At 42.4% G+C, this 18,334-nt stretch overlaps 1 protein-coding gene and 1 pseudogene across 4 annotated transcripts in view; one reads left to right on the forward strand and one right to left on the reverse strand.

The window, feature by feature from the left end:
• Window positions 1–17,897, reverse strand: part of SIL1 (SIL1 nucleotide exchange factor) — a 324,841-nt gene extending 306,944 nt beyond the window's left edge. The window contains exons 1-2 of one of the 4 annotated variants that reach the window (XM_064276836.1): window positions 17,800–17,860; window positions 11,002–11,112 (exon numbers count right to left, since the gene is read on the reverse strand). In XM_064276836.1, the coding sequence (XP_064132906.1) occupies window positions 11,002–11,037 (36 nt within the window). In that variant the 5' untranslated portion in view covers window positions 11,038–11,112; window positions 17,800–17,860. The other 3 variants (XM_064276819.1, XM_064276845.1, XM_064276822.1) reach the window with 3 other exon arrangements.
• Window positions 15,100–16,123, forward strand: LOC111750995 (large ribosomal subunit protein eL33-like; annotated as a pseudogene).
• Window positions 17,898–18,334: the final 437 nt, after the last annotated feature.

Raw genomic sequence — 18,334 nt, forward strand, 5'->3', positions numbered from 1 at the left:
AAAAGGACAATTATTGTATGAAACCACTATTATAAGAACTCAAGAAAAGGTTGAAACATAGAAGAAAATATTCTTTGATGGTTACAAGGATGGGGAGGGAAGAAGGGTATTCACTAACTAGATAGTAGACAAGAATTAGATTAGGTGAAGGAAAGGATAACACACAATACAGAGAAGTCCGCACAACTGGACTAAGCCAAAAGCTGAAAAGTTTCCTGAATACAACCAAACACTTCAAGGGACAGAGTAGCAGGGGTGGGGATCTAGGGATGATGGTTTGGGGGACATCTAGGTCAACTGACATAACGAAGTTTATTAAGAAAATGTTCTGCATCCCACTTTGGTGAGCGGCGTCTGGAGTCTCAAAAGCTAGTGAGCAGCCATCTAAGATGCATCAATTGGTCCCAAACCATCTGGAGCAAAGGAGAATGAAGAACACCAAAGACACAAGAAAACATTAGCCCAAGAGTCAGAAAGAGCCCACACAAACCAGAGACTCCATCAGCATGAGACCAGAAGAACTGGATGGTGCCCGAATATCACCAATGACCGCGCTAACAGGGAACACAACAGAGAGTCCCTGACAGAGGAGAAATGTGGGGTGCAGAACTCAAATTCTAGTTTAAAAAAACCAGACTTAATGGTCTGAGACTGGAGGAACCCCGGAAGACCTGGCCCCCAGATCCTCTGTTAACCCAGAACTAAAACCATTCCCAAAGCCAACTCTTCAGACAAAGATTAGACTGGGCTATTTATAAGACATAAGATACTCGTGAAGGGTGTGCTTCTTAGTTCAAGTAGATACATGAGACTAAAGGGCAGCTCCTGTCCAGAGGCAAGATGAGAAGGGGACAGGAGCTGGTTGAACGGGCACAGGAAATCCAGGGTGGAAAGGAGTGTGCTGTCACGTTACAAGGAGAGCAACTAGGGTCACGTAACAATGTGTGTATAAATTTTTGTATGAGAAACTAACTTGAGCTGTAAACTTTCACTTAAAGCACAATTAAAAAAAATTTTTTCACCTTGAGATCAGGAGCTTTGGCCCCCTATCCACCCCCACAGCTACACAGAATCAAATGTAAATCTCAAAGGGACAAAAAGTCAACTTCAACACAAAATTCGGGTCAGTGTATTTGACTGTGCCCTCCTGACCCTGCACAAGGACCAGAAATGGGCAAACAAATCAGAGGAAAGCCATAACAGAAGTCAAAGTTCTCTTAATGAGCTAATTGCTTCATGTCTGGCTAAAGAGCAGAAAGCAAGAGACAAGGAGAACACACTGTCAGAGGGCCCCAGGCAGGCTCTGGACCAGCCAGTCCTGCTCTAATAAAATACTCATGTCAGAAACCGCCCAGAAAACAGAGTCTGCTGGCTTGGGCACTCAGTGAGAGAGCACCTCAGAAAGGTAGGAAGAGTCGAATAAGGAAGGAGACTGCAAGGAAGCTGCAAAGTTCCTTGCTATTCACAACTTTTAGTTATTCATCATGAGCTAGCTGTGACTGCTGATACAAATAATAAACCAACCACCAAAGAAGACAGACAATGATGCAATGGTTTAGATACAACTGGCTTGGTCAGCATAATTTAGTCTCAAACCAAGTCTTGGGTCAGGAACTGGAAACTGCTATGGTTGTCATTGTTGATGATAATGATGACAATGCGCAGCACTTACACTGTACCAGAAGAAGCACTCTCCATATGCATTCTCTCATTCTCAAGACAGCTACAAAGGCGGCTATTACTATTCCCATTTTACAGATCACGAACCTAAACTAAGGCTTAGAGAAAATAAGTAACTCCCTCAAGATCTGACAGCTAATAAGTAGAGAGAAGAATATGACCCAAGTGATTTGACTCCAAAGTGTTTTTAAACCATTCTGACATACCATTCATTTCTTCTCTCTCTTTTAGAGATATATTAAAGGTTTGCTTGGGTCACCAGATGAGGTCCACTGGTGCATCTGGCCCTGTTCTTTACAGAAAAAAATCACAGCAGTCTGGGCTGAGCACTATTTCTTTACTCCTACTACAGAGGAAAACTTCAAATCTACTTCACTGAGGTAAGAACAAGAGGAAACACACTTGGATATGAAAACCCAAAAAACCAAACCCATTGCTGTCAAGTCGATTCCAACTCATAGTGACCCTATAGGACAGAGTAGAACTGCCCCACAGGGTTTCCAAGGAGTGGCTGATGGATTCAATCTGTTGACCTTTTCATTAGCAGCCGAGCTCTTAACCACTGCACCACCAGGGCTCCGCTTGGACATGAGAAGGAGAAAAATCAACATGACAGACAAAGCCCTTCAACAGTGAGGACTGTTAAGATAATACAAGGAAGCCAGTAGAGGCGGGGCTTTCTCCTTCTCTGGAGATTTTAACTGCAATAGCATCTTGAATCTTTACGACACTTTAAACAATTCTAACAACTTCTATGGTCACCCTCTGTGAGTTCCCTGGCTTGAGTCCCAGCTCTGCCATTAATATACACTGGTGGCCCTAAAAGGTATGTGGCTCACTTCACTTCTCTGAGGCTCAGTTTTGTCATCAGCAAAGTAAGAACCCACTGAATGGTAGCTAGTCTACAAAACTGAGTAAGCGGGCAGTGGCAGAAGCAGAACTAGAACCCATTATCTCCTGACTCTTCACTCACCCAAGGAACCACAAAAAACCATCCCTTGGAGCTGAACCAGGCCCAGTCCTGTGGCTGCAAGGATCTCTGGGATGATCTCTTTCAGCCTAGAAACACTACGATTTTAGACTTCAGCAGCTGGGTCCAAGGATCAAGACATCTTTTATCAATACAATCAAACTGAACTCCCAACCCATGAGTATGATACTGGGAAGGAGGAGGGTGGAAGGGGGAAAAGAAATCAACCTTAAAGACCTTGCTTAGATCTGCCCCCTTAAGCTTCGAATGCCTACTATTCACTGAACTCAAAGCATGACCAATCAATGTTGTCTGTATTGACTGTCCTACTTTATGTTACTTCCGTTGGACTGAAGCCTACTAGTTTTCTAGAACTTGGTCAGACATCTGCTGCCCCCTTAGGAGTCACACAGAAACAAGAGGCATTTAAGCATAAGACAACTCGCAGAGGTTAAAAAAAAAAAAAATAGGGGGAGGGGGCCAAGATGGCGGACTAGGTAGATGCTACCCCGGATCCCTCTTGCAACAAAGACTAGGAAAAACAAGTGAATCGATCACATACATAACAATCTACGAACCCACAACAACAAACACAGATTTAGAGACGGAAAACGAACAAATACAGGGAAGCAGCGACTGTTTTCGGAGGCTGGAGCCAGCGCCCCAGGCAGGTAACCTTGGCGCCGGGCATCTGGGCCCAGGGGAGCTGAACTCATAAATCTTGCGACAGTGCAAACAAGGGGCGCAGCCCTACCCCCCGAACTGAACCCGGGAGGGGGCCCAGCCAGTCCGTGCGGGCGGCGTGGCGACACGGCTGGTGGGAGAACTCTCCGGGACGCAGTGACTGGTTTTGGAGCTGGGAGTGCTGCGTCCCAGCCGGGGAACCCTGGCGCTGGGTATTTGACTGGGCACTGTCATGGCGCAAGCACGGGGCACAGCCCTACTCCCCTGAACTAACCCCGGGAGGGGGCCCAGCCGGTCCGCAGGAGCGGCACAGCGACTCGGCTAGCGGGACGAGAAATCCCCGGGAGGCAGCGACTGATTTTGGAGCCGGGAGTAAAGCGTCCCAGCAGGGGAACCTTGACGCTAGGATTTGGACTGGCAGCGGAGGATCTGACCGAGGCTTCAGCGGGCCAGACCCCCGGGGGCAATCTCCACACAGCCAGCACACATAGGCGACAAGCCCCCCGGGGAACCTCAAATATAACAGTCATTCCAAGCAAGACAAGCAACTCTGGCTATATTCCGAGGTGCTACTCTCCTATCTCTCTGATCCCTCCCCCACCCTCCCCAGTCGGCTTCATTAACATTGGAATTTCCTGAGCCAGGGGGAGAACAGCTCCGGCTCCGCGGTGGCTTTGCTTTTCCTTTTTTTTTTTTTTTTGGTCTTTTCCTAACCCACTCTTCCGGCCTGAGAGAAGGAACCACAAAAAACCCAGGGACCAAAAATCCATCCCTAATTGGACTAAAAACACAGAACCAGCTACAGCCAAGCATATATGAACCAAATCTCGGACTTTCATCCTTACAGGGAACAAGGTGGCGGTTATAATCCAAAGGCAGTTCTGATAGGGATCTGACTGCATTTTTTTTTCAGCAGAATTTCTGGAAAAACAAGTTTCCCAGTGCTGGCTCGGAGACAGCAGTCGACATCAAACCACATAAAGAAGCAGACCATGACAGCTTCTACAACCCCCCAAACAAAAGAATCAAAATCTTTCCCAAATGAAGATACAATCTTGGAATTATCAGATACAGAATATAAAAAACTAATTTACAGAATGCTTCAAGACATCAGGGATGACCTCAGAAATGAAATAAGGCAAACTGCAGAAAAAGCCAAGGAACACACTGATAAAACAGTTGAAGAACTCAAAAAGATTATTCAAGAACATAGTGGAAAAATTAATAAGTTGCAAGAATCCATAGAGAGACAGCATGTAGAAATCTGAAAGATTAACAATAAAATTACAGAATTAGACAACGCAATAGGAAGTCAGAGGAGCTGACTCGAGCAATTAGAATGCAGACTGGGAAATCTGGAGGACCAGGGAATTAACACCAACACAGATGAAAAAAAAATCAGATAAAAGAATTAAAAAAAATGAAGAAACCCTAAGAATCATGTGGGACTCTATCAAGAAGGATAACTTGCGTGTGACTGGAGTCCCAGAACAGGGAGGGAGGACAGAAAACACAGAGAAAATAGTTGAAGATCTCCTGACAGAAAACTTCCCTGACATCATGAAAGACGAAAGGATATCTATCCAAGATTCTAATCGAACCCCATTAAAGACTGATCCAAAAAGAAAAACACCAAGACATATTATCATCAAACTTGCCAAAACCAAAGATAAAGAGAAAATTTTTAAAGCAGCCAGAGAGAAAAGAAAGGTCACCTTCAAGGTAGAATCAATAAGTTCAGACTACTCAGCAGAAACCATGCAGGCAAGAAGGGAATGGGACGACATATACAGAACACTGAAGGAGAAAAACTGCCAGCCAAGGATCATATATCCAGCAAAACTATCTCTGAAATATGAAGGCGAAATTAAGATTTTTACAGATAAACACAAGTTTAGAGAATTTGCAAAAACCAAACCAAAGCTACAAGAAATACTAAAGGATATTGTTTGGTCAGAAAACAAATAATATCAGATACCAGCACAGCACGAGGTCACAAAACAGAACATCCTGATATCAACTCAAATAGGGAAATCACAAAAACAAATTAATATTAATTAAAAAAAAAATGCTCATAACAGGGAATCACTGAAGTCAATATGTAAAAGATCACAATAATCAAAAAGAGGGACTAAATACAGGTGGCATAGAACAGCCATATGGAGAGTGATACAAGACGATACAGAACATTACAAGTTAGGTTTTTACTTAGAAAAATAGGGGTAAATATTAAGGTAACCACAAAGAGGTATAACAACTCCATAACTCAAGATAAAATCCAAGAAAAACGTAACATCCCAACAAACATAAAGTAAAACACTACGAAAATGAGGATCTCACAATTTACTAAGAAAAACGTCTCAGCACAAAAAAGTATGTGGAAAAATGAAATTGTCAACAACACACATAAAAAAGCATCAAAATGACAACACTAAACACTTATTTATCTATAATTACCCTGAATGTAAATGGACTAAATGCACCAATAAAGAGACAGAGAGTCTCAGACTGGATAAAGAAACACGATCCGTCTATATGCTGCCTACAAGAGACACACCTTAGACTTAGAGACACAAACAAACTAAAACTCAAAGGATGGAAAAAAATATATCAAGCAAACAACAAGCAAAAAAGAAGAGGAGTAGCAATATTAATTTCTGACAAAACAGACTTTAGACTTAAATCCACCACAAAGGATAAAGAAGGATGCTACATAATGATAAAAGGGACAATTGATTAGGAAGACATAACCATATTAAATATTTATGCACCCAATGACAGGGCTGCAAGATACATAAAGCAAATTTTAACAGACCTGAAAAGTGAGATAGACACCTCCACAATTATACTAGGAGACTTCAACAGATCACTTTCAGAGAAGGACAGGACATCCAGTAAGAAGCTCAATAGAGACACGGAAGACCTAATTACAATCAACCAACTTGACCTCATTGACTTATACAGAACTCTCCACCCAACTGCTGCAAAGTATACTTTTTTTTCTAGCGCACATGGAACATTCTCTAGAATAGACCACATATTAGGTCATAAAACAAACCTTTCCAGAATCCAAAACATCGAAATATTACAAAGCATCTTCTCAGACCACAAGGCAATAAAACTAGAAATCATTAACAGAAAAACTAGGGAAAAAAAAATCAAATATTGGAAACTGAACAATACCCTCCTGAAAAAAGACTGGGTTATAGAAGACATTAAGGAGGGAATAAGGAAATTCATAGAATGCAACGAGAATGAAAATACTTCCTATCAAAACCTCTGGGACACAGCAAAAGCAGTGCTCGGAGGCCAATTTGTATCGATAAATCCACACATACAAAAAGAAGAAAGAGCCAAAATCAGAGAACTGTCCCTACAACTTGAACAAATAGAAAGTCAGCAACAAAAGAATCCATCAGGCACCAGAAGAAAACAAATAATAAAAATTAGAGCTGAACTAAATGAATTAGAGAACAGAAAAACAATTGAAAGAATTAACAAAGCCAAAAGCTGGTTCTTCGAAAAAATTAACAAAATTGATAAACCATTGGCTAGACTGACTAAAGAAATACAGGAAAGGAAACAAATAACCCGAATAAGAAATGAGAAGGGCCACATCACAACAGACCCAACTGAATTTAAAGAATCATATCAGATTATTACGAAAAATTGTACTCTAACAAATTTGCAAACATAGAAGAAATCCATGAATTCCTGGAAAAACACCACCTACCTAAACACATGCAGAAGTAGAACAACTAAATAGACCCATAACAAAAAAAGAGATTGAAACGGTAATCAAAAAACTTCCAAAAACAAAAAGCCCTGGCCCGGACGGCTTTACTGCAGAGTTCTACCACACTTTCAGAGAAGAGTTAACACCACTACTACTAAAGGTATTCCAAGGCATAGAAAATGACGGAATACTACCCAACTCATTCTATGAAGCCACCATCTCCCTGATACCAAAACCAGGTAAAGACATCACAAAAAAAGAAAATTACAGACCTATATCCCTCATGAACATAGATGCAAAAATCCTCAACAAAATTCTAGCCAATAGAATTCAACAACATATCAAAAAAATAATTCACCACGATCAAGTGGGGTTTCTACCAGGTATGCAAGGCTGGTTTAATATCAGAAAAACCATTAATGTAATCCACCAAATAAATAAAACAAAAGACAAAAACCACATGATCTTATCAATTGATGCAGAAAAGGCATTTGACAAAGTCCAACACCCTTTTATGATAAAAACTCTCACCAAAGTAGGAATTGAAGGAAAATTCCTCAACATAATAAAGGGCATCTATGCAAAGCCAACAGCCAACATCATTCTAAATGGAGAGAACCTGAAAGCATTTCCCTTGAGAACAGGAACCAGACAAGGATGCCCTTTATCACAGCTCTTACTCAACATCGTGCTAGAAGTCCTACCCAGGGCAATTAGGCTAGACAAAGAAGTAAAGGGCATCCAGATTGGCAAGGAGGAAGTAAAATTATCTCTATTTGCAGATGACATGACCTTATACACAGAAAACCCTAAGGAATCCTCCAGAAAACTACTGAAACTAATAGAAGAGTTTGGCAGAGTCTCAGGTTATAAGATAAACATACAAAAATCACTTGCATTCCTCTACATCAACAAAAAGAACATCGAAGAGGAAATCACCAAATCAATACCATTCACAGTAGCCCCCAAGAAGATAAAATACTTAGGAATAAATCTGACCAAGGATGTAAAAGACCTATACAAAGAAAACTACAAAGCTCTACTACAAGAAATTAAAAACGACCTACTTAAGTGGAAAAACATACCTTGCTCATGGATAGGAAGACGTAACATAGTAAAAATGTCTATTCTACCAAAAGCCATCTATACATACAATGCACTTCCGATCCAAACTCCAATGACATTTTTTAAGGTGATAGAGAAAAAAATCACCAACTTCATATGGAAGGGAAAGAAGCCTCGGATAAGCAAAGCATTACTGAAAAAGAAGAAGAAAGTGGGAGGCCTCACTCTACCTGATTTCAGAACCTATTATATATCCACAGTAGTCAAAACAGCCTGGTATTGGTACAACAACAGACACATAGACCAGTGGAACAGAATGGAGAACCCAGATATAAATCCAACCACATATGAGCACCTGATATTTGACAAAGGCCCAGTGTCACTTAATTGGGGAAAAGATAGTCTTTTTAACAAATGATGCTGGCATAATTGGATATCCATTTGCAAAAAAAGGAAACAGGACCCATACCGCACACCATGCACAAAAACTAACTCCAAGTGGATCAAAGACCTAAACATAAAGACTAAAACGATAAAGATCATGGAAGAAAAAATTGGGACAACCTTAGGAGCCTTAATACAAGGCATAAACAGAATACAAAACATTACCAAAAATGACGAAGAGAAACCAGATAACTGGGAGCTCCTAAAAATCAAACACCTGTGCTCATCTAAAGACTTCACCAAAAGAGTAAAAAGACCACCTAGAGACTGGGAAAGAATTTTCAGCTATGACATCTCCGACCAGCGCCTGATCTCTAAAATCTACATGATTCTGTCAAAACTCAACCACAAAAAGACAAACAACCCAATCAAGAAGTGGGCAAAGGAAATGAACACACACTTCACTAAAGAAGATATTCAGGCAGCTAAAAGACACATGAGAAAATGCTCTCGATCATTAGCCATTAGAGAAATGCAAATTAAAACTACGATGAGATTCCATCTCACTCCATCAAGGCTGGCATTAATCCAAAACACAAAATAATAAATGTTGGAGAGGCTGTGGAGAGATTGGAACTCTTATACACTGCTGGTGGGAATGTAAAATGGTACAACCACTTTGGACATCTATCTGGCGTTATCTTAAACAGTTACAAATAGAACTACCATACAACCCAGAAATCCCACTCCTCGGAATATACCCTAGAGAAATAAGAGCCTTCACACAAACAGATATATGCACACCCATGTTTACTGCAGCACTGTTTACAATAGCAAAAAGCTGGAAGCAACCAAGGTGTCCATCAACGGATGAATGGGTAAATAAACTGTGGTATATTCACACAATGGAATACTACACATCGATAACGAACAGTGACGAATCTGTGAAACATTTCATAACATGGAGGAACCTGGAAGGCATTATGCTGAGCGAAATCAGTCAGAGGCAAAAGGACAAATATTGTATAAGACCACTATTATAAGATCTTGAGAAATAGTATAAACTGAGAAGAACACATACCTTTGTGGTTACGAGGGGGGGAGGGAGGGAGGGAGGGAGAGAGTTTTTTACCGATTAATTAGTAGATAAGAACTGCTTTAGGTGAAGGGAAGGACAACACTCAATACATGGAAGGTCAGCCCAGTTGGACGGGACCAAAAGCAAAGAAGTTTCCGGGATAAAATGAATGCTTCAAAGGTCAGCGGAGCAAGGGCGGGGGTTTGGGAACCATGCTCTAAGGGGACTTCTAAGTCAATTGGCAAAATAATTCTGTTATGAAAACATTCTGCATCCCACTTTGCAATGTGGCGTCTGGGGTCTTAAATGCTAACAAGCGGCCATCTAAGATGCATCAATTGGTCTCAATCCATCTGGAGCAAAGGAGAATGAAGAACACCAAGGTCACACGACAACTAAGAGCCCAAGAGTCAGAAAGGGCCACATGAACCAGAGACCTACATCATCCTGAAACCAGAAGAACTAGTTGGTGCCCGGCCACAATCGATGACTGCCCTGACAGGGAGCACAACAGAGAACCCCTGAGGGAGCGGGAGATCAGTGGGATGCAGACCCCAAATTCTCATAAAAAGACCAGACTTAATGGTCTGACTGAGACTAGAGGAATCCCGGCGGGCATGGTCCCCAAACCTTCTGTTGGCCCAGGACAGGAACCATTCCCGAAGACAACTCATCAGACATGAAAGGGACTGGACAGTGGGTAGGAGAGAGATGCTGAAGAAGAGTGAGCTAATTATATCAGGTGGACACTTGAGACTGTGTTGGCATCTCCTGTCTGGAGGGGGGATGGGAGGATAGAGAGAGTTGGAAGCTGGCAAAACTGTCAGGAAAGGAGAGACTGGAAGGGCTGACTCATTAGGGGGAGAGCAAGTGGGAGTAAGGAGTAAGATGTATATAAACTTATATGTGACAGACTGACTTGATTTGTAAACGTTCACTTGAAGCTCAATAAAAGTTAATAAAAAAAATAAATAAATAACCATTGACATCACGTTGATTCCGACTCACAGCGACTGTATATGACAGAGTAGAACTGCCCTATAGGGTTTCCAAGGAGTGCCCGGTGGATGTGAACTGCCATCCTTTTGGTTAGCAGCCACAGCTCTTAACCACTGCACCATCAGCATTTCCCAGAGGTAAAGAAATGCCCATTTAAAAATCCACTGGGATCAGACTTTCTCACCAGAGCTTTGGAATGCATTTCAGACTCGTTTTCTAGTTTCTAGAACTCCTCCCCATCAGAAGACAGAAGGAACAGGCTACTTGGAGAGAAGGAACTGGCTAGACCTAAAGACTGGTTCACTTACTACTGAGATGTTCCTCTGCCTGTGAAGATAATAAAGAGGCATAACTTAGAACTTCCCTAGTCATTACAAAGTGAGTGAGCAGATCTTAGAAACATACCTCTCTCCATTTCTCTGTGGATGTGAAATGTGACATAGGCTAAACAGCAGACACTACCCAAAGGTTCCAACATCCAGTTAGGGAACACCTGGGCCAACAGCAGGCTCAGCTCTGAAAAGAGAAGGCCCAAGAGGCACCAGAGAAGCAGACAGTAAATGGAACATCTTAAAGTCCAAGATTTGGAAGAAAAAAAAACAATAAACTCAATTCCAGTCTCTTTGAAGGAGTCCAAGTAAAAATCATACCTCCCATGCCCACCTCCAGTTACACCCACATTCCAATCCTCCTCTAAATCTCTTAATAGCATTAGGCATCAAAACAGACAACCTGGAATAACTTCAGAAAAGGACAAACAACTTCTGCTCTGAATTATTAGGACTATCGATAAGCAAAGTAGAAATGCCATTCTTACTAATCCTATTGCTCACAATTATCTTACTGCCAAGGAACTTACCAGGCCTGCTATAAATACCCTTTGGGTTATACCCTGTGGGCAACATGATCAGCTGATTAGGAACAATGCAGTTGGTTGGGAAATGGAACTAGCAAGAACAAATCCACAGCACTGACCCTGCTAAAGGCCAACTAGCTTAATTCTTTCCATGACACAGCCAACCGTCTCACTAGAAGCCCAACCACGAGAAGGTGACAAAAACACTGGCCCTAAGGTATCCCCACCTTGGAAAAACAACTCAGTGAGCTCCTCAATAGCAGGAACTGACTTTTCACCTTAGAGTCTGTCCCCAACATTTTACACAGAGCTCAAGAAAAGTAAGTTAAATAGCCAAATGTCCTGCTGATAACTGCAGACTTGTGGTCGGGGAGGAGGGGCTGCACAGTCCAAGAGGAAGAGCTTTGAAGTCAGAGCTAGGCTTAAATCCTGGTGGTATACCAAGTTTTTTGACCTAGGTCAAATCACTTAGCCTCACTGAGCTCAGTTATTTCATCTGCAAAATGGGGATAATACCATCTATTTTACAGGATTGGATGAGATAATGTTCCCCTGCTCTCACTAGTTTTGGTGTTTGAGGCATTGAAAAGGCTGCATCTTCTAAATAGAAAACAAGCCTTGATGATCCTATTAGAGAGATTATAAGATTATATCACGTTTTCTCAGTGGGGGCAATATCGCCCCCAAGAGGGTGAAAATTGATTTTTAGGGGTGAAAAAACAGATTTCACGACAGTTTGTGGCCTTCCAAAGGGAGACAGTACGTTAACAAATATATAGCGTTTCTGTGGTAGTAAAATTTCATGGGGGAGGAGGGAAGTGGAGTATTAGGGAAAAAAGGTCTAAAAAGGCAATAATGAACTCGATTAGATAACCAAAAAAAAGAGCTGACCTAGTTTCCACAAGGATAGTGCATTCATTAGTCTGTATAATGCTCAGGGGTAGGGTGACTAACTTGTCCCAGTTTGCCCTGGACTTCCCTGGTTTTGGCACTGAAAAGTCCCACATGTGGGAAACCCTTTGTCCTGGGCAAACCAGGCTGGCTGTTTACTCTTCTCATGGGAGAGATGGATAAAGGCATTCCCATTTCACAAATGAGGTGACACCAAGGAACATGGTGGCTGTTACAGCTTCACAGCACTTCAGCAGCATTCAACTGACCAGACTAGCATTTGCCATTTGCTCAGCCTTGGGCTCAGAGTCTCTGCCCCTGACCTCCATCAAGGCCTTGGCATGGAATGTTACCCATACTTTGACTATGCCACTTCCTTCTCAATGCCTCAAACATGAAGCCGAAGGCAGGATGTGGAGGATGAGAGGGCAGACACAGCCAATCACGCCCTTGTTTATGAATTGCCCAGAGGTGCCTAGTGGAACCTGAAGGAACTACAAGTCTGGGCTAAACACAGTTCTCTTGCTATTGGATTCTCACTGTCTCCGATTTAGGAAATTATACAAGTGAGGATGCCAGGTGTAAACACCTCACAAGCCAAGCATTTTTCAGGAAAAATTCCATGAGGTTCTTCACATGTGTCCTGAGCAGCTTAAACCTTTTACAAGGGTTTTGTCACAGACAAACTCAGTTATCATTGATTTTAGGAAACAGGGGTCACCCAGTCCCACTTAAATGGTGACAGGCTATTCTCCTCCTACTCAACCGTGAAGCCTTTGATGAAAGTAAACAAAGAAAAGGACAGCATATCCTCCCTTTAGACCACATATAATTAAAATACGAAGCTCTCTGCTATGAAGACTCAGGCTTGCAGCTTAAGGCAGACTCAGAGAAGGATAAAGTATTCATCTCACTTAGAGAAAAGATTAGCTCCACAAGGACGGGTCTCCAAATTGACATCAAATCTAGGAGTTAGAGATGCCTGTGCTACACAGAGTGATCCAAGCACCAGCTGTAGCCCCAGAGAAAAATCTCTAGGAATACACAACCAAGGGGATGGCATTGTAAAAGTCTTCAGATTAGCTCTCCTGAAAAGAGGCTTACTCCAAAAAGACTGGCAGACAGTCTTCTGAACAGCTTCACTTAGGCGAGCATGAAGAATAAATGAAAAAGACAGGAGGCAAGATGAGAAGGTCAGCACATGAATCCACAAACATATTGATACAAAAGGGAAAAGAGCATTAGAAGGCATCTACCTATTTGGAAAAAGATACAACTTGCCTTTAGAGCCTCTCATGTGCTTTTGATAGTCTAATAGCAAATCTTTATTCTTTAAGGGTGAAAACAAAATTTATTGCATTCCAACTATGTTCCAAGAGCTTTAATGTGTATTACCTCACTTAATCACTCTTTGAAGTAAATATCAGTCCCATCTTTATGAAAGAAAACAGAACCTAAGACATGAAGCAACTTTCCAAGGTCATATGGCTACTAAATGGGAGACTGAGAATCAAATCTGATGCTCACCAGACTCCCAAAGTTCTGTTATGTCCACTTCAAAAGAACTGCTAATTCATCTAAGGACAATTCATATAACAAGGCTACTTAACCATGACATTTGGGTTTAAAAAGAGAATACAGTTAGTAGCATGTATTGATGAGACTTATATAGTTTTAAAATGCCCTATGGGAACCATATATCCAATAAACGTCTAATATCCTATATTAAAAAAAACTTCTACAACAAAAAGACCACCTGATCAAAAAATGGGCAAAAGACTTGAACAGACATTTCACCAAAGAGGATATTCAAATGGCCAACAAGCCCATGAAAAGATGTTCAACATCTTTAGCCATTACAAACCATCAAACCCAGCACTGTGGAGTAGATTCAAACTCATAATGAGTCTATAGGACAGGGAGAACTGCCCCATAGGATTTCTAAGGCATAAATCTTTACAAAAGCAGGCTACCACATCTTTCTGCCACAAAGCAGCTGGTGGGTTTGAACCACCGACCTTTCAGTTAGCAGCTGTACCACTGTACTACCAGGGCTCCTTCATTAACTATTAAAAAAAAAAAAAAACATTGCCACCGAGTCAATTCCAACTCATAGTGACCCTATAGGACAAAGCAGAACTGCCCCATAAGGTTTCCAAGCAGCAGCTGGGTTAGCAGCCATCTCTTAACCACTGCACCACCAGGGCTCCCTCATCAAAACCACAACTGAGATACCACCTCACTCCCATTAGAATGGCAAAGATTAAAAAAACAGAAAACAGGTGTCGGCAAGGTTGTGGAGAGACAGAACCGTCATTCATTGCTGGTACCCAAACCCGTTGCCCTTGAGTTGATTCCGACTCATAGCAGCCCTACAGGACAGAGTAGAACTACCCCACAGACTTTCCAAGGTGCGCCTAGTGGTCTTGAACTGCTGACCTTTAGGTTAGCACCTGGAGCTCCTAACTACTATGCCACCAGGGTTTCCTTTATTGCTGGTGGGAAAGTAAAATGGTACAGCCAATGTGAAAGTTTGGCAGTTCCTCAAAAAGTTGAACATAGAATTACCATATGACCCAGCAATCCCAATCCTAGGTCTATAACCAGAAGTTAAAGCAGGAACACAGACAAAAACCTGTACACCAAGGTGCACTGCAGCACTTTTCACAATAGCCAAAAGGTAGAAACAACTGAACATCTATCAACAGGTGAGTGAATAAACAAAATGTGGTATATATATACAATGGAATCTTACTTAGCCGTAAAGAGAAATGAAGTCCTGATCCATGCTACAACATGAATGAACCTTGAAAACATCATGCCGAGCAAAATCAGTCACGAAAGGACAAATACTATATGATCTCACTTATATGGAATAAGCAAATACATAAGGACCAAAGATTAGTAGTGGTTACCAGCAATGCGAGGGAGGTGAGAAGTGAGAATTTTTGCTTAAGGGGCACTGAGTTTAGGTTAATGGCAGTGGAATAACTTGGAAAAGGATAGCAATAACAGTTGCACAACATGAAGAATATAATCAATGTTACTGTATTTCAGTAGAAACTGTTGGAGTGATGTTTTGTTTGTATTTTCACCACAATTTATTTATTTTAATGTGCCTGTGAGCCTGTGCAGGCCTGCTTGGAACAGCTTGTAAAACGGCAAATATGTCTGGAAGACTGTGGTACAAGGCCATTTTTGCTGATTATAAGCACGGTCTCCAGAACCAGAGGAAGCACATAGCTCTTCTAAAATTGAAAGTGTTTATGCCTGAGATGAAACTGAATTCTATTTAGCCAAGAGATGTGCTTATGTGTACAAAACAAGAAACAACACAGTGACTCCTGGCGGCAAACCTAACAAAACCAGAGTAATCTGGGGAAATGTTAATTCGTACCCATGAAAACAGTGGCATGGTTCATGCCAAATTGCGGAGCAACCTTCCTGCTAAGGCCACTGAACACAGAATCCATGTGATATTGTACCCTTCAAAGATTCCAGCTTATTGAAAAGTAAATAAAATTGTAGACTTGTTTTTAAGTCTCCGGGAAGATAATTTCAGAGATGGATTTTCAAAACTGCTTTGGATGATGGCCATAATACTTACATGATGCCACCTTCAATCCCCAACTCCCACACCTACATACACCATTCTAAAGGAGAACATCCTCTGGAAGATCAAGTTCTGGCATGTCTATTATTTAAAAATCCATTTTGTTACTTTTCTATTTCACTTAATTAGCTTTTTTTCCTGCCAATGAAACACACCAGGGCTCAAGGTTGGTCTCTGAAGAGAAGCAAGTAATAGCTGGCCTTCAGAAGACAGCAGGGAAGGGGATCAAAGCTGGAATCAAAGTACCAGGCAATTTTTGATTCCCAAGCTGCCACATCCCTACTGACATATTTACCATTCCCATCATCCATAAAATCCAGGCAGTAAATCTTCTGCATTGCCAATTTCATCAGAACACGTGTTAATTAGCAGATTAAACACTCTAAAAAAAGGCTAAAATAAATTTGATGTAGCAATAGTATCTTAAGTATCCAAGAGCCATGTTCTCAAGTGAAGCCACAGACTAAGTCCTGACCGATGTTGTACAAACATCAATCCTAATATCATGCTCTGCCTCCCATCAAAATCCTATCTAATCCCCAAATTTGGCTATACTATTATCAGAGGAAAAAAAAAAGCTTGGGTGGGGTGAGAGTTAAAAAGACAGACACACAACATTTTCACGCTGTCAAAACAAACACTTAGCGTTTATACACACATCAGTTTCTTCTCTTTGCAAATATGGACGTTTTCTTCTCCTCAGGATCTGCCTACCTAGTTTGTGTTAATCTAGTCCTCTCTATCCCCAAAAGCAATTCGTGGTTTTGTTTTTATTGAGGCAGCAAAGCCAGCTGGGCTTGAACCAAAACCAGGCATTTTAAAATACTTATTAGAAAACTGATCTTACATATAGGTTGTCAATATTTTTTTTAAGGCGTCAAATCGCCCTCTAACTCCTACAGTGCAAAGGAAGGCCACTGGCCTCTCATGTGTTGGGTATTTTCCTGATTCCTCACCTTTCCCACCTGCGGTCCCATCCCAGGGGCTCAGACGTGCCGACTCGTTCTCTCCTACCCAACAAAGAGAGCCTCAAGGCAAGGACTCCGAAACCATATGAATCGGAAACACCTGGATAACTTGCAGATTCCCATGCCCCACCATATCGAAATCCCTAGGAGTGGAGCCCAGGGCTATGCACAAATTTTCTAGGTGACCTGAAACACACCAAACTCTATAACCTCTACTATAAAACCCGTGGCCGTCGACTCATAGTGACCATTTGGACAGAACAGAACTGCTCCACAGCGTTTCCAAGAAGAGGCTGGTGAACTCAAACTACCGAACTTCTGGTTAGCAGCCTGAGCTCTAAACCACTGTGCCACCTATAAAGGTAAGCTTCATTTACGGAAAATGCAAATGGATAGCAGAAACAAGAAGCGGGGCAGAAGGGCGCGAATCCACATGATGGATGGAGTAAACAGATCCCGGCAGGGAGCCGGAATTCCAACAGTGGAGGGGTACTGGAGATCACCTAATCCACCCCTTCTTTGGACAGATGCTGAAACTGAGGCTGGTAGATGGAAACAACACAGGCGGCACCAGAAACCAGCCTCAGACGCCCACGACCTCATCTCCTGCCGCTGAAGAAAGGTTACTAAAGACGTGAGTGGCAATGGTAGGGACGGCATCCCATGAGCTGAGGGGCCAGGTCTGTGGACAGTACCAAGAAGCTCAAGGCCCACTTTGACCTCCCGCTTTGGAGACACTGCGTAGGATAGGGAGGGTTGTGGAGGCCCCAGAACACTGCTGGGAAGGCGCCGAGGCCACTGGCTGCAGGAGGCTCGGGCTAGACCCCTAGGACCCCAGCCTAGCTTCAGGGCCGGGCGGCCCTCACCGCCCCTACCTTCGGCTTCCAGCGCGGCAGCCGAGGGGCAAACACAACCCCCACAATTCCAGGCGGCCGGTGCGCAGACGCGGCGGCGACTGCCTGAACCCGTGAGCGCGCGGCTATTACGTAGCTCGCCGCCTCGCCCAATTGCAACCTGCCAGAGCAGCTGGTTTTTTTTCAGAGCGGCGGCCAGCCGCCTCACTCCCTTTCTGCACGTGGAGTTGTTAGCTCCTCCTCTTTCGACTCCTGCTAAATCCCGCCCCCTAGCGTCTCATTCACAGAACTACTGAACTTTTTTCTGTGTCCCTCGGTAGAGTTAGACACGCCAAAAGAAGTATGAGGGCCTGTTTTGCTTAGAAGCTTGACCAAAATAGAACTTTGAAGTTTATTGTTTGATTTCCTATCAGCGTAATTTTTTTTTCTCGCGGAAGGATTTTTAGGAAAAAAAAAGGAGGGGTGGGGAGATAAGGGTAAAAATACATCAAGCTGTTGTGAGTCGGATCGGGATAGCAGCAGAATCTGAAGCAGTAAATGATCCTTTGAAACTTCA

This window comes from Loxodonta africana, chromosome 2 (assembly GCF_030014295.1).
Source record: "Loxodonta africana isolate mLoxAfr1 chromosome 2, mLoxAfr1.hap2, whole genome shotgun sequence".
In the NCBI taxonomy this organism is placed as follows: domain Eukaryota; kingdom Metazoa; phylum Chordata; class Mammalia; order Proboscidea; family Elephantidae; genus Loxodonta; species Loxodonta africana.